This window comes from Phoenix dactylifera, chromosome 18 (genome assembly GCF_051530095.1).
Source record: "Phoenix dactylifera cultivar Ajwa chromosome 18, Ajwa_hap1_PhDact_Kaust_v1.1, whole genome shotgun sequence".
NCBI lineage: Eukaryota > Viridiplantae > Streptophyta > Magnoliopsida > Arecales > Arecaceae > Phoenix > Phoenix dactylifera.
In genome coordinates this window covers 19,059,454-19,073,697 of record NC_143207.1, presented here as the reverse complement: position 1 = coordinate 19,073,697, position 14,244 = coordinate 19,059,454, and the positions used below count along the sequence as shown (strand labels likewise).

Genomic DNA, 14,244 nt, shown 5'->3' with positions numbered 1-14,244 from the left:
TATACGGGTTGGTTCTTGGCACTGATACCCTGTATGCCCTTCGTACCAAGTGTCAATTTGCTGTTGGTGCAGTACAGTTTTGTTGGGTAGCTGGCGGTATGGTCCATTAAGGCAAACCATCTAATAACTCAACACTGAAAACAAAATTCATTCTGATTGTACAGTTCTTTCTACTCTCATTGCAACAAATCAATGTGTTGTTTGGGATCAATAGGGTAGGGAGAAGTAGGAACAAAACAAGTTGATAAGTTGCACCACCTCTGCCATATATAATGTGAGAGGGAGGACATGTTTCTGCTGTTGTTTGCCATTATAACTGGGACACTCTATGTTTATTATTATTACTATTCTAAAAAGGCTCTATGTCTAAGGTGAAGGAAGCATCCTCAAGTAAAATTTCAATTCTACTAGTGGAAACTGATAAAGGCTCTGCCATTTTTGTGAGATGTACTTCCTTTCATTTCCTTCCTCTTGTACAGTAGGGACTAGAGAGAGGGAGAGTCATAAGATGTGTATTTAGTAGAAGACTGCTCTATATATAATTATTGAAAGGGAATCTCTACAACATATACACATCTGTTAAAACTTAAAACACCACGTTCACCTGGATTATGATTGTTGCTGGAAATTGGACCCGGGGGCCGCCGCGAAGCCGGGGAAGGAGGGGCTTCCGCCGCGGGGGCGGCGATCGACGGCGGGAAAGGTGGTCGACGGAGCGCCGGCTGGTGGCGTCCTCCTGGAGGGGCAGAGCTCCGCCGCTGGAAGGGTGGTCGACGGTGCGCCGGCTGGTGGCGTCCTCCGCTGTGGGGTGCGCAAGTCCTGCAAGGAAAACCGGTGGCCGGGCTCCCCGGCGCCGGCCCTCCGATGCCTAAGTCAGAGGGGGCGAATATGTGGAGAGAGCAGGGGAGAGAGTATGTGGAGAAGACAAAGAGAATCTCGTGTTCAATTGTGTCTGTGCTGTTTTCTTCCTTTTTCCCCCGGTCTAGGAGGGTTCTCTCCAGCTCCGGGTTTTTTCTCTGGTTTTTGGTCCCCCCTCCCTTTTCCCTCCAGGTTTCCTTTTATAGGAGGATTTTTGTTACCTGGGAGGTGACAGGAGGTTTGTCCTGTTTTGTAATAATTGGGCACGATTTGGCCCATTAATGGCGTAATGGAGAACGGGACCGGATCAGACCGGAATCAGGGAGTTGTCACGGTCGATCGGACCTGTTGGAGTGGTTGAACCGCCGGCTGTGGTGGGCCTGGGGTCCGTGGATGGTAAGTGCATTTATTACCGAATGAACCGGCGGTCAGGGAGAGCCATACGTTCTGATGGTTCAGTGATCCGGAGATCGTCTTGGGCCATGTTCATTAAATGACTGAGTGCATCGGAGACTTGAGAGAGTCTCGTGCATTAATGGCAGGTCGTGCCGAGTGCCTGCTGAGATCTTATGCCTTGATGGCTTGGAGATAGTGGCAGGTTATAGTGGAGTTGTCAGGTCCCTTAGAGGGTTAGGTGGAAATTGGATATTTGGCTAAGGCATGGGCTCGGCCTGCTGTGCTCGGCCTTCTGGTCTCGGCCTTCTGGCCTCGGCTCTCTGGTCTCGGCCTTCTGGCCTCGGCCTTCTAGCCTCGGCTCTCCGTGCTCGGCCTTCTGTGCTCGGCCTTCTGTGCTCGGCTCGGCCTATGAGCTCGATCACTTGGATGAGCTCGAGAGCGGAAGAGCCCGATCACTTAGGATGAGCTCGAGAGCGGAAGAGCTCGATCACTTAGGATGAGCTCGAGAGCGGAAGAGCCCGATCACTTGATGAGCTCGAGAGCGGAAGAGCCCGATCACTTAGGATGAGCTCGAGCTTGCTGATGGATTTGGGTGCTATAATTACATTTGTGGGGTGGTCCATTTTTCCACCAACACTACCCCCCGACTTCCGAGTCCGAGCTGCTTTTTGGCTCGGGCGAAGGAAGTAGTTCAGTCATCGATCGTCCTGGTGCTGTGAGCGTTCTTACACCAAGGCGACTGAAGACGCTTTTTCTGCTTGGAGTCCGTTCTTTGGGGACGTCGGCAGAGAAGAGTCCAAGAATAAAATAATGTAAAGACATTAAATGAATGGGTACCTTGTACCGTGTGCGTCCTTGCGCCGAGGCGACTGAAGACGCTTCTCTGCTCGGACTCCGTTCTTTGGGGACGTCGGCAGAGAAATCCAAAAATAGACAATATGGAGACATTAACGTAGAAATATTAAGTAAATGGGTACCTTGTACCGTATGCGTCCTTGCGCCGAGGCGACTGAAGACGCTTCTCTGCTCGGACTCCGTTCTTCGAGGACGTCGGCAGAGAAATCCAATAATGGGTAATGTAAAAACATTAAATAAATGGGTACCTTGTACCGTATGCGTCCTTGCGCCGAGGCGACTGAAGACGCTTCTCTGCTCGGACTCCGTTCTTCGAGGACGTCGGCAGAGAGATCCAATAATGGGTAATGTAAAAACATTAAATAAATGGGTACCTTGTACCGTATGCGTCCTTGCGCCGAGGCGACTGAAGACGCTTCTCTGCTCGGACTCCGTTCTTCGAGGACGTCGGCAGAGAAATCCATCGATGAGTAATGTAAAAACATTAAATAAATGGGTACCTTGTACCGTATGCGTCCTTGCGCCGAGGCGACTGAAGACGCTTCTCTGCTCGGACTCCGTTCTTCGAGGACGTCGGCAGAGAAATCCATCGATGGGTAACGTAAAAACATTAAATAAATGGGTACCTTGTACCGTATGCGTCCTTGCGCCGAGGCGACTGAAGACGCTTCTCTGTTCGGACTCCGTTCTTCGAGGACGTCGGCAGAGAAATCCAATAATGGGTAATGTAAAAACATTAAATAAATGGGTACCTTGTACCGTATGCGTCCTTGCGCCGAGGCGACTGAAGACGCTTCTCTGCTCGGACTCCGTTCTTCGAGGACGTCGGCAGAGAAATCCAATAATGGGTAATGTAAAAACATTAAATAAATGGGTACTTTGTACCGTATGCGTCCTTGCGCCGAGGCGACTGAAGATGCTTCTCTGCTCGGACTCCGTTCTTCGAGGACGTCGGCAGAGAAATCCAATAATAGGTAATGTGGAGACATTAAATAAATAGGTACCTTGTATCGTGTGCGTCCTGGCGCCGAGGCGACTGAAGACGCTTTTCTGCTCGGACTCCGTTTTTGGAGGGCGTCGACAGAGAAATCCATCGATGAAGGAACGAGCCGAGCTCGTTGGTTGAAGCTGGTAAAGAATGAGCCGAGCTCGTTTGGCCAATAAAGACAACATCCCAACGTATCGGGGCATCCCGATGAACCGGGGCGTCTCGACGTCTCGAGGCATCCCGGCCGAGGTCGGGGTAGGAGCACGAGCCGAGCTCGTCCGGTCAGAGGACCGCTATTCAACAATCGATGGAGCACGAGCCGAGCTCGTCCGGTCAGAGAGGACCGCTACTCAATAAATGGAGCACGAGCCGAGCTCGTCCGGTCAGAGAGGACCGCTACTCAATAATCGATGGAGCACGAGCCGAGCTCGTCCGGTCAGAGAGGACCGCTACTCAATAATCGATGGAGCACGAGCCGAGCTCGTCCGGTCAGAGAGGACCGCTACTCAATAGTCGATGGAGCACGAGCCGAGCTCGTCCGGTCAGAGAGGACCGCTACTCAATAATCGATGGAGCACGAGCCGAGCTCGTCCGGTCAGAGAGGACCGCTACTCATATCTCGACGCCTCGAGCTTCCCGGTAACCGGGGCGTCCCGACGTCTCGGGGCATCCTGACCGTGGCCAGGGTAGGAGAACGAGCCGAGCTCGCTGATGGAGAGCGCACCATAAACTCATGGACATCTTCAGGGAGTCCACGCAGGTACTCCATCATCCCGAGGTATCAGGGCATCCCAACCGTGGTTAGGGAAGAAGAATAAACCTGATGCCATGGGATAATCAAGAAAATTGGTGAGCTCGGAATAAGTCCGCAAACCATCAGTTTATCGTGAAATGAAATTCATAGAGTGAAATTCATAGAATGGAATTTAATGGTTGAATAATGAGGGACCCCTTAGGGTTCTACTGGTGGTACACGCGGAGATTTTCAGAGCTCCAGCTCCGCGGAATGGGAGTCCCATTTAGAGACTCCAATTGATAAGCTCCGGGTCGGCGAATGCGCGTGACTCGGTATGGTCCCTCCCAATTCGGGGCCAGCTTCCCTCGCTCAGTTGGTCGGGAGGTTTCAGCTCTTCTTAGGACAAGGTCCCCTGGTCTGAAAGATTTGACTTTGACCCTGGCGTTGTAGTACTGAGCTGTCTTTTGGCTCGGACGAAGGAAGTAGTCCAGTCGTCGATCATCCTGCAATATAGCCAAATATATATGGAGATGTGCGTGCCAAGCAGGATGTACCTTTCATGCAGTTAGAGTTATAGTGCTTTAGGTCGACTCAGCGGCCTTCTTTGGCTTGTGGTCAACTCAGCAGGGTGCCCCCACTCAGATCAGGGCGTGTTGTCGTAGGAGGCGTCGAATGGCGTGGAAAGGCGTCGAATGGCGTTGAATGTCGTCGAGTGTCGTCGAAGTGTCGTCGAAGTGTCGTCGAAGTGGCGTCGAAGTGTCGTCAAGTGTCGTCGAAGTGTCGTCGAAGTGGCGTCGAAGTGGCGTCGAATGTCGTCGAATGTCGTCGAGTGTCGTCGAGTGGCGTCGAGTGGCGTCGAATGGCGTCGAATGGCGTCGAATGTCGTCGAATGTCGTCGAATGGCGTGGAATGTCGTCGAATGGCGTCGAATGGCGTCGAATGTCGTCGAATGGCGTCGAATGGCGTCGAATCGGCGTCCCGAGCTTAGCTAGAGCATCATTGGAGACGCATACAGGAGACGGACTTCGTCCGTTGGCGATCGTGCGCCCTATTCGGGGCGACATTGGTCGTTTTTTGGATTCTCCGACCTGAAAATAGATAAAATATTGAAATTATTTGAAGCCAAAGTGGCGTCCTGTACCTTTTGGAGATATTTTGATGGCTTCCGAGCTTCGAAGTCCCTTAGGACTTAGCTTGGCACTAGCTTTCTTTGGCTCGATTTTCTGGGGGAGGTGTTCTGCATTCGGGCTTCTGAGCTCGGGCTTCGGAGCTTGGCAGCCTTCTGAGCTCGGCGGCCTTTGGTGCTCGGTCTTCTGAGCTCGGCGGCCTTCGGAGCTCGGCGGCCTTTGGTGCTCGGCCTTCTGAGCTCGGCGGCCTTCGGAGCTCGGCCTTCTGAGCTCGACGGCCTTCTGAGCTCGGCAGCCTTCTGGACCATGAAAGGATTTAGCTTCATAGTACTTTCTTGGGGTAGAATCTCCTATGAATCTAGCCAGAGGAGCGCTCATCCTTTGGAAGGCATACAAAATAAGGCATCAGCCGAGCTTTCATGATGTACTAAAATCCTTTTTTAAAACCTTGCAATGATGAGGGAAATAGCTACAGCGTCGTCATAAAGAGGGCTCAACACCCTTTTGGTCTTCGTCAGAAAAGGAGAGGTGACTTTCACAGAGCACGGATGCTTTGAGGAAGCTCTTTTTTTCGAGCTCGGAGCTTCTGGTGCCTCTAGTTGCCCGCCCTCTGATGGTATTGATGATGCCCGTGAGAGGTCAGTTGTCATTCTGCTCCTTATGCGGCACTGGATTTTGTTCCTCGGGCTCTCTCCTGTAGGCATGATCACGGACAAAATAACTCAACCGACCTCGGCGGACAAGTGCCTCGATCTCATCACGAAGCTCGTAGCAATCCTCCGTATCATGGCTGCGATCTCGGTGGAAGCGGCAGTACTTTTTCGAGTGCTTCCGCGACTCTGTCGGACGCATTCTCAATGGAGGTCGGAGGTAGCCCCGACCCTCAATCTCCATGAGGATTCTGCTCGGGTGGATGTGAGAGGAGTGTACGTCTGAAATTTTTGGAGGGGAGACCCCGGGCGAGCTAGGCTCTTGGGCCAAGGAGGCTCTTTCTCATGCCAGGGGAATCTGCTACTTGGCTGGGAGTGCTCCTGGTGCTTCTTCTGCATCTTGGCAGGTTGTTCGGCTTCCTCCCGCCGAGAGGCCATGGCTTCCTCAGCCTTGGCGTACTTGCGAGCTCGGGCCAACATTTCGGTGAGGTCCGCAGGGAAGTTCTTCTTGATAGAGAAGAGGAACCTGTAAGACCGGGCTCCAGTCTTTAATGCCGACATGGCGATTGACTGGTCCAGCTCCCGGACTTCCCATGTTGCGGCAGTAAACCGATCCAAGTACTCCTTGAAGGACTCTCCCTCCTCTTGTTTGATGTCAAGGAGGGAGTCCGACGTCCGCCGCTGGGGCTGGCTAGCGGCAAAATTACTGGCAAACTGCCTGCCGAGCTGCTCAAAGGAGGAGACAGTACTCGGCTTCAGCCCGGTGAACCAAAGCCGGGCCGGTCCTCGGAGCGTTGCTGGAAAGGCTTTGCACATCATGGCCTCCGAGGCTCCTTGTAGGGCCATTAAGACCCGATAACTTTCCAGGTGGTCGAGGGGGTCGGCCCTGCCGTTGTAAGGCTCCACCTGGGGCATCTTGAACCGCGGCGGGACTGGTTCGTCATCAATTTGCTGGGAGAAGGGGGACTTTGTGGTGAACTCAAAGTCACCATCACGTCCCGGTTTCCTTCCATGGAGTGCCTGGATCTGGCGCTCCAGCTCCTCGACCTTCTTGTCGAGTTCATCATTCTGGGGGATCGCTGCAGCGGTCCGTTCTGGTGCAAGTTGCCCTGGAACTGACTCGGCCTCTGAGGGTTGGGGCCAGCCACCAGGGCCTCTAGCTGGGTGTTCTCTCCAGAGGGAGGCCTGGACTTGAGAGTCCTGACCTCGAAAGGGAAGTCCGCTTGTAGGAGGCTCCGGTTGAACTGGGGCCGGAGGGGGCGGTACCGTCGGGGCGCCCCTAGGTTGCAAGCCTTGGACAACGGTAGCCAAGGCCTGCACCTGTTGCACCAGGGCATGAAACTGCTCCGGCCGAACTTGAGGGATTAACTCGGCCGGAGGTGGCGAGTTCTGGACAGAGTGTCCAGGACTAAGTGGAGGACGTCGAGAGGCGTTGGAAGCCCCTTTGCTTCTTAGTTTCATGGCAGCAACTCGGGCCCTTCCTCTAGCGCCAACTGTTGCTGGAAATTGGACCCGGGGGCCGCCGCGAAGCCGGGGAAGGAGGGGCTTCCGCCGCGGGGGCGGCGATCGACGGCGGGAAAGGTGGTCGACGGAGCGCCGGCTGGTGGCGTCCTCCTGGAGGGGCAGAGCTCCGCCGCTGGAAGGGTGGTCGACGGTGCGCCGGCTGGTGGCGTCCTCCGCTGTGGGGTGCGCAAGTCCTGCAAGGAAAATCGGTGGCCGGGCTCCCCGGCGCCGGCCCTCCGATGCCTAAGTCAGAGGGGGCGAATATGTGGAGAGAGCAGGGGAGAGAGTATGTGGAGAAGACAAAGAGAATCTCGTGTTCAATTGTGTCTGTGCTGTTTTCTTCCTTTTTCCCCCGGTCTAGGAGGGTTCTCTCCAGCTCCGGGTTTTTTCTCTGGTTTTTGGTCCCCCCTCCCTTTTCCCTCCAGGTTTTCTTTTATAGGAGGATTTTTGTTACCTGGGAGGTGACAGGAGGTTTGTCCTGTTTTGTAATAATTGGGCACGATTTGGCCCATTAATGGCGTAATGGAGAACGGGACCGGATCAGACCGGAATCAGGGAGTTGTCACGGTCGATCGGACCTGTTGGAGTGGTTGAACCGCCGGCTGTGGTGGGCCTGGGGTCCGTGGATGGTAAGTGCATTTATTACCGAATGAACCGGCGGTCAGGGAGAGCCATACGTTCTGATGGTTCAGTGATCCGGAGATCGTCTTGGGCCGTGTTCATTAAATGACTGAGTGCATCGGAGACTTGAGAGAGTCTCGTGCATTAATGGCAGGTCGTGCCGAGTGCCTGCTGAGATCTTATGCCTTGATGGCTTGGAGATAGTGGCAGGTTATAGTGGAGTTGTCAGGTCCCTTAGAGGGTTAGGTGGAAATTGGATATTTGGCTAAGGCATGGGCTCGGCCTGCTGTGCTCGGCCTTCTGGTCTCGGCCTTCTGGCCTCGGCTCTCTGGTCTCGGCCTTCTGGCCTCGGCTCTCTAGCCTCGGCTCTCCGTGCTCGGCCTTCTGTGCTCGGCCTTCTGTGCTCGGCCTGCTGTGCTCGGCTCGGCCTATGAGCTCGATCACTTGGATGAGCTCGAGAGCGGAAGAGCCCGATCACTTGATGAGCTCGAGAGCGGAAGAGCCCGATCACTTAGGATGAGCTCGAGAGCGGAAGAGCTCGATCACTTAGGATGAGCTCGAGAGCGGAAGAGCCCGATCACTTGATGAGCTCGAGAGCGGAAGAGCCCGATCACTTAGGATGAGCTCGAGCTTGCTGATGGATTTGGGTGCTATAATTACATTTGTGGGGTGGTCCATTTTTCCACCAACAATGATTATTGCATGATTTACTCACAAATGAACAATTTTGTTAAATCTTGACAGATATGTCCTACATTGGAATGCTCACTCACTTAAGCTGGGAGTGGAACTAACTGAAATTTTGTTATACAAAGTTGTGTCTTAATTATACTAGTTTTAGATATCTGCAACTTGCTCTTTGTAGGAGACAAACTGAGGGAGAACTTTTTGGATCATCATCTATCTCACATGCATGAGATAATAGTCACCCGTTTCTGAGATAAGCATGAAAGTTGTGTTCAATTAATGATCGTAGCATTTTCATGTATGACCCATGTAGAGTTAAGACACCAACAATTTATGGAGAAATTTAACAAGTATAAGCACTGATGGTAGTCACACTTCAATACTTAGATTGAAGACTAAGTATTTGTGAAGCACATGAAATTGTAGAAACAGTGAGATTATTGCAATAAGTTATTAGCCATAAATATAAAATGATAATTACTAGTTACATTACTCCAAGGACCATCATTTTAGGTAAGATATTAAGCTGATTATAAGGAGGGACATGTAAGATGTGATACAAATATTAAACTGCCATAAGTATCTCCTGACTTGATGACTAGAAAGTTCTGGGTGCATGTATGATAGCTGATGAATTTGGTTGAAAATATGATATCTAGACAAGTGAAGTTATGTAAGATCAAAGTTTAAAGTATTGGTCCGGGTAACCACACTAGAACTTGACTGCTATACCGAGTGTCTGTATGGAATTGGTCTGCTAGCTAGTGTTGGTATGGGGAGCATACTAAGGCCCTGTTTGGGGGAGCTTTTGGAGGGCCAAAAAGTACTATCTGGCCTTCCAAAAGTAATTTTAGATAAAAAATGGTGTTTGGTAAAATTTTCGGAAAGCTGTTTCAGCTTTTTCGGAAAGGTGAAAACAGCTTTTGAGGGAAAGCTCCAATTTGGGGCTTTCCGAAAATGCTGTTTTCAGCTTTGTCGGAAAGCTGTATTTTTGACAAAAATGCTCATATTAAAATATAATAATTACATATTTTATCCCTTTATTATGAAAAATTAATTTATACTAATAATTATAATATTTTATACCTTTATTATTGTACTATACTATAAATATAATATCATATTATATTATATCACAATACATTAATTTGTTATTTTAAATAATTTAATATTATGTTATATTATGAAAAATTAATTTATACTAATAATTATAATATTTTATACCTTTATTATTGTATTATACTATAAATATTATATTATATTACATTACATCATAATACATTAATATGTTATTTTAAATAATTTAATATTATATTATATTATGAAAAATTAATTTATACTAATAATTATAATATTTTATACCTTTATTATTGTATTATACTATAAATATAATATATATTATATTATATCATAATACATTAATATGTTATGTTAAATAATTTAAAATTATGTTATGTTATCAAAAATTAATTTACTCTAATAATTATATTATTATTATGCTATGTTATAATAATATTATTTTATATTACAATAATATTATACTATATTGTATATTTATGTATTAATATATGTTATGTTTTATTATGTTTTGTTGTATAATACTATGCAATATCCTTTATGGTAATTTTGTCATGCAAAAGTACTTTCTCAGTTTATTTACCAAACATATGTTAAAGTACCACAGCATTTTACAAATGTAGTTACCAAACAGTAAACAACTTTTTATAACAGCTTTACTTCCAACAGCTCTACTTATAACAATTCTACTGCCAACAGCTCCCCTAAACATGGCCTAAGTACTAGTTCCCTTTCAGTCTGCTACAGTACACTTGTATGTACTGGTGCTAAAAAACCTTGTGTAAGATACAAATGATTAGCAAGGATGTAGACCTAAATACTTCCTAACATGTCAGAAAAGCCTTGTAGTTCCTAAATTGCCCTCAACGGACTACTTTAGAATAATTCATTGTCATGTACCTATGGTTTTTTCCTATGAACATTTGTTCTCTTATTACTAGTAAGTTGGAAAAGGGTGTTAAGAGTTATGGAGTATCATAGCTGTGTTCTGTGAATTGTTTATGGTTTTCTTTTTGTGTGTTCACACCAAATTCCATCATATATGTGATGATTTAGGCTCATCATAACTATTCATATGATGCCATCAATCCCATTGCAGCATTCTAATACTTGCTTACATGGTCATGTTGGATAGAAGTTGTGGATGGAATTCTCTTTTGTGGTTTCGCTGTCCAAAGTTAGGGATGTTGCTTACTATATTGAATTCGTCCAGTTCATTCATGGAGGTCGAAGAACTAATCAAGATGTAGGCTTCATTGCTTTAGAGGGAAAGGATCAGCAGAATATACATGTTAAATGGAGTTAGCCTTTGTCCGTTGCAAAAGAAGTTCGCCCCCTTATCCTATCATTGTCGTATTTCATAATTAAATGTAACTGTCTGGTTATCTTCAAAATTAGATTACAGATAAATTGCATTTTCAAGACTTTCTAGATGGTGTTGCACCCAACAAAATTATACTTCGTATCTATGTGTTGCCTTTTGATTGTCTATTTTTAAAACTTGTTCTCTGTTGAATGCCTCTACACGGAAGACATGTAGGAGGTGTGCTGGCTAGCTACAGTTTGCTTGTTGAGATTGGGATCCTCAAGATCATCCCATCAACAGTTTTTTTTTTCTCCTTTTTCTTTCTTGTAATAAAATGTGGAATATGCAATGAGACATTCTCTGAGTTCATGCACCACTTCGTAGAATGAGCTATATCTTGCAAGCTGAAGTTTGAGTCAGTTGTTTTTAATTGTTTAAACATTAAAGCAACACCTGTTTAGAAGTTTCTTTTGTATAAATATCAGATCACGTATGCAAAATGCTTTCCATGGGAAGATAGAAGGAATAGTAGTGAATTTGATGCGGAAGCCTTTAAAGCCTCCATCGTTGATTGGAAGAAGACATGCCTTTTGGCTGCAAATGCTGCTAAGCAATCATACCAACGGGCTCTACACTTAAGCCCGTGGCAGGCCAATATCTATGCTGATATTGCAATCTCTGTGGATCTCATTTCCTCCCTGGAAGAGAAAGACACATCAGACATGGATGCTTGGTAGGATTTTTCTTCTGAGCAATTATTAGAAAATTATCTCATTTTTTCCGCAAATTTAACTTTATATTGATCAGGCAACTAGCAGAGAGGATGTCATTAGGTGCGCTGATTCTCGAGGGAAGTAACAAGGACTTCTGGGTTATATTGGGTTGTTTGTCTACAAATCATGCATTGAAGCAGCATGCTCTTATTCGAGGATTGCAGCTGGATATGTCTCTTTCTGCAGCATGGGCATACCTGGGGAAGGTGATGATCATAACTTCTTTGTTTTATTGTCTGTGAGAAATCTGATTTAATTATTGTGCAGCTCTATAGAAAATTAGGCGAAAAACAATTGGCAAGGAAAGCATTTGATCATGCTAGAAGCATTGATCCTTCACTAGCATTACCATGGGCTGGCATTTCAGTTGACTCTCATGGCAGGTAAAATTTTCATTATTTTTGAAAAGTCAGAAATCTATGCTTTTCCAGAATATATTATTTATCTGATTAAATTCTTGGCAAATGATTTATTTTAAATTTTAGCTCACAATCCGAGGCTTATGAAAACTGCCTTCGTGCTGTGCAGATACTGCCTGTAAGTACTCTTATTTTGTTACAAATGTTGTTCTCTAGTTTCTGATTAGTAGCTTTTCCAAGTTCTGTGCACATGTTACATCTGTTGAGTCCAAGAGTGCCATCAACAAAACTGACTATGTGGATGCACATTTCTTAATTCTATTGCATAATAGGAAATTATGGCTCACATTGTGGCATCTGGATCAGTGATTGCTGAATTTACATGACTGGGCGGTTCGGCCTGTACTAAACTTAACCGACACCAAGTTGGAATGGTTCAGCCATATCACTTAGTTTACTGATATAAACTCTTCCCCCACCATGGTTTGACGATTTGACAGCCTTCAAGGTTCTCTTCTTCGCTCTCTCTCTCCTCACCAGACAATCCCCCCTTTTCGACTGCAACCCTTGCTGATAAGTCTCTCTTTCTCTCTCTCTCTCTCCCCCCCTCCCCCCTCTCTCTCTCTCCACCGGATGGCATGAAGCCTTCAAGTTCAAGGCAACCCTCTTCAATGTGAAAACCTTGCTAGTAAGCCTTTGAGGCTCTCTCCTTTGCTCTCTCTCTCTCTCTCTCTCTGCTTGATTATTCCCTTTCTCCGACGCAAAGCCCTTGCTGGTAAGTCTCCCCCTTCGTCTCCCCCTTCCTCCCTCCCTCCCCCCTCTCTCTCCCTCTCCCTTCCTCTCTCTCTTTCTCTCTCTCCTCCCTTTTCCCCTCCCTCCATGTTTCTGAACACCCCGGAGTGGCATGTACGGATACCAAACCAGTCACTGGCCGGTACATGCCTCGGTATTAGTTCGGTGAACCTTGATTTGAATGGATCTAGGCTTAAGGTTTAAGGTTGTCTCCATTTTGGTTTCTACCTAACCAGCTGACTTCCTTTTTCAAAAATTTCAGCAATCTCATTTGGACTTTTAGGATGTTAGCCCAAGAGAATAAAAAATAGAAAAACCTTAAAGAATACAAATAATTAAAATTAAAGCAGGTATTTTAGATTATGTTGAAAGTGCATATTTTTTATGGTTAAAAAAGAAATTTTATTAATGTTTATCAAAGATTGGAATACAAGTTTTTCTCCTATTTAAGGAGCTAAGCTCACATGCCTCCCCCTGCACCCCCCCTCCCACAAAAAAAAACAAAAAAAATCATATATTAATTTCCCTAGGTTTGCAACCCAACCATCAGCTTGATTGGCTTCTCTAAAATTGTGCATGGAAAGAAAATTAACAAATCTTGCTCCTAATGTTTTGACTTATCTACATACTCCTTCATATTACAATGGAATGCCCCACTCTGACTAACATCCTTATTAATGCCAAGCAATCAGCTTCCACCATAATTTCTTGTCTACCTAGACCTGCGTAAATTGCCAGCTGTAGGCCCTTGATGATTGCTTGTCTTCATGGTCTGTGATTTTGCAGCTCGAACTTAACCTATAAAAATACGCATAGGGAAACCATATTCATCTTTTACTTCATCTTCCAACCTAGTATAAGATGCCATCAATATATAATTTTATTTAGCTTAATCGTGATGACTTCTGCAGGCTTATGTTTAGTTCTCCATTGGTTTTGCATTGGGGGGGTCTTGGATACTTAAGTAGGGCCAAGGATCCAAAGTACAACTTCCGGCTAGCTCTTTTGGTTCAGGTCTTAAGTTGTTACAAATGGTAAATCACATCCCATTTGTGGTTGGGGGCATTTCAACGTTGGGCCTTCTAGGACTACCACAAGCCGATCATGGTATTTTTGATTGTGCAGGGGTTGTATGTCAGGACTTGTGGGGCCATGTGATTACTCACTACATTGGTTGTGCTTTGGGGAGGTCGAGTATTTAAGCAGGAATAAAAACCCGAAATTACAACTTCTTGCTAGCCCTTTTGGGTGAGGTCTTGGGTCATTATACTCTCTCAGTCAGAGGCAGGGCCTATGCTACTTGTTCAGCTTGAACAATTGTACTTGCAAGCCTCTCTGCCTGTAGAACTTTCATTCCTTATCAGATTATGCCTCCAGCCTAATGCTCCATATTCCTTTTTCAATGCTGCATATTTTGCAATTTCTCATCAGCTCTCCTTTCATTGGATGTCCATTTGCATCTATCTTTTTTCATATTAACTAACTTGCAATTGCCAAAATAGATTGTTTAAAATTT

General features: G+C 46.4%; 1 protein-coding gene across 2 annotated transcripts in view; it reads left to right on the top strand.

Moving 5' to 3' along the window:
* LOC103713882 (Tetratricopeptide repeat (TPR)-like superfamily protein) overlaps positions 1 to 14,244 on the top strand; it is a 36,533-nt gene that overhangs the window by 4,520 nt on the left and 17,769 nt on the right. For both annotated transcript variants that reach the window (XM_008800934.6, XM_089928500.1), the window contains exons 10-13: positions 11,290 to 11,537; positions 11,612 to 11,783; positions 11,845 to 11,960; positions 12,063 to 12,114. In XM_008800934.6, the coding sequence (XP_008799156.4) occupies positions 11,290 to 11,537; positions 11,612 to 11,783; positions 11,845 to 11,960; positions 12,063 to 12,114 (588 nt within the window). The remainder of the gene's footprint in view (positions 1 to 11,289; positions 11,538 to 11,611; positions 11,784 to 11,844; positions 11,961 to 12,062; positions 12,115 to 14,244) is intronic.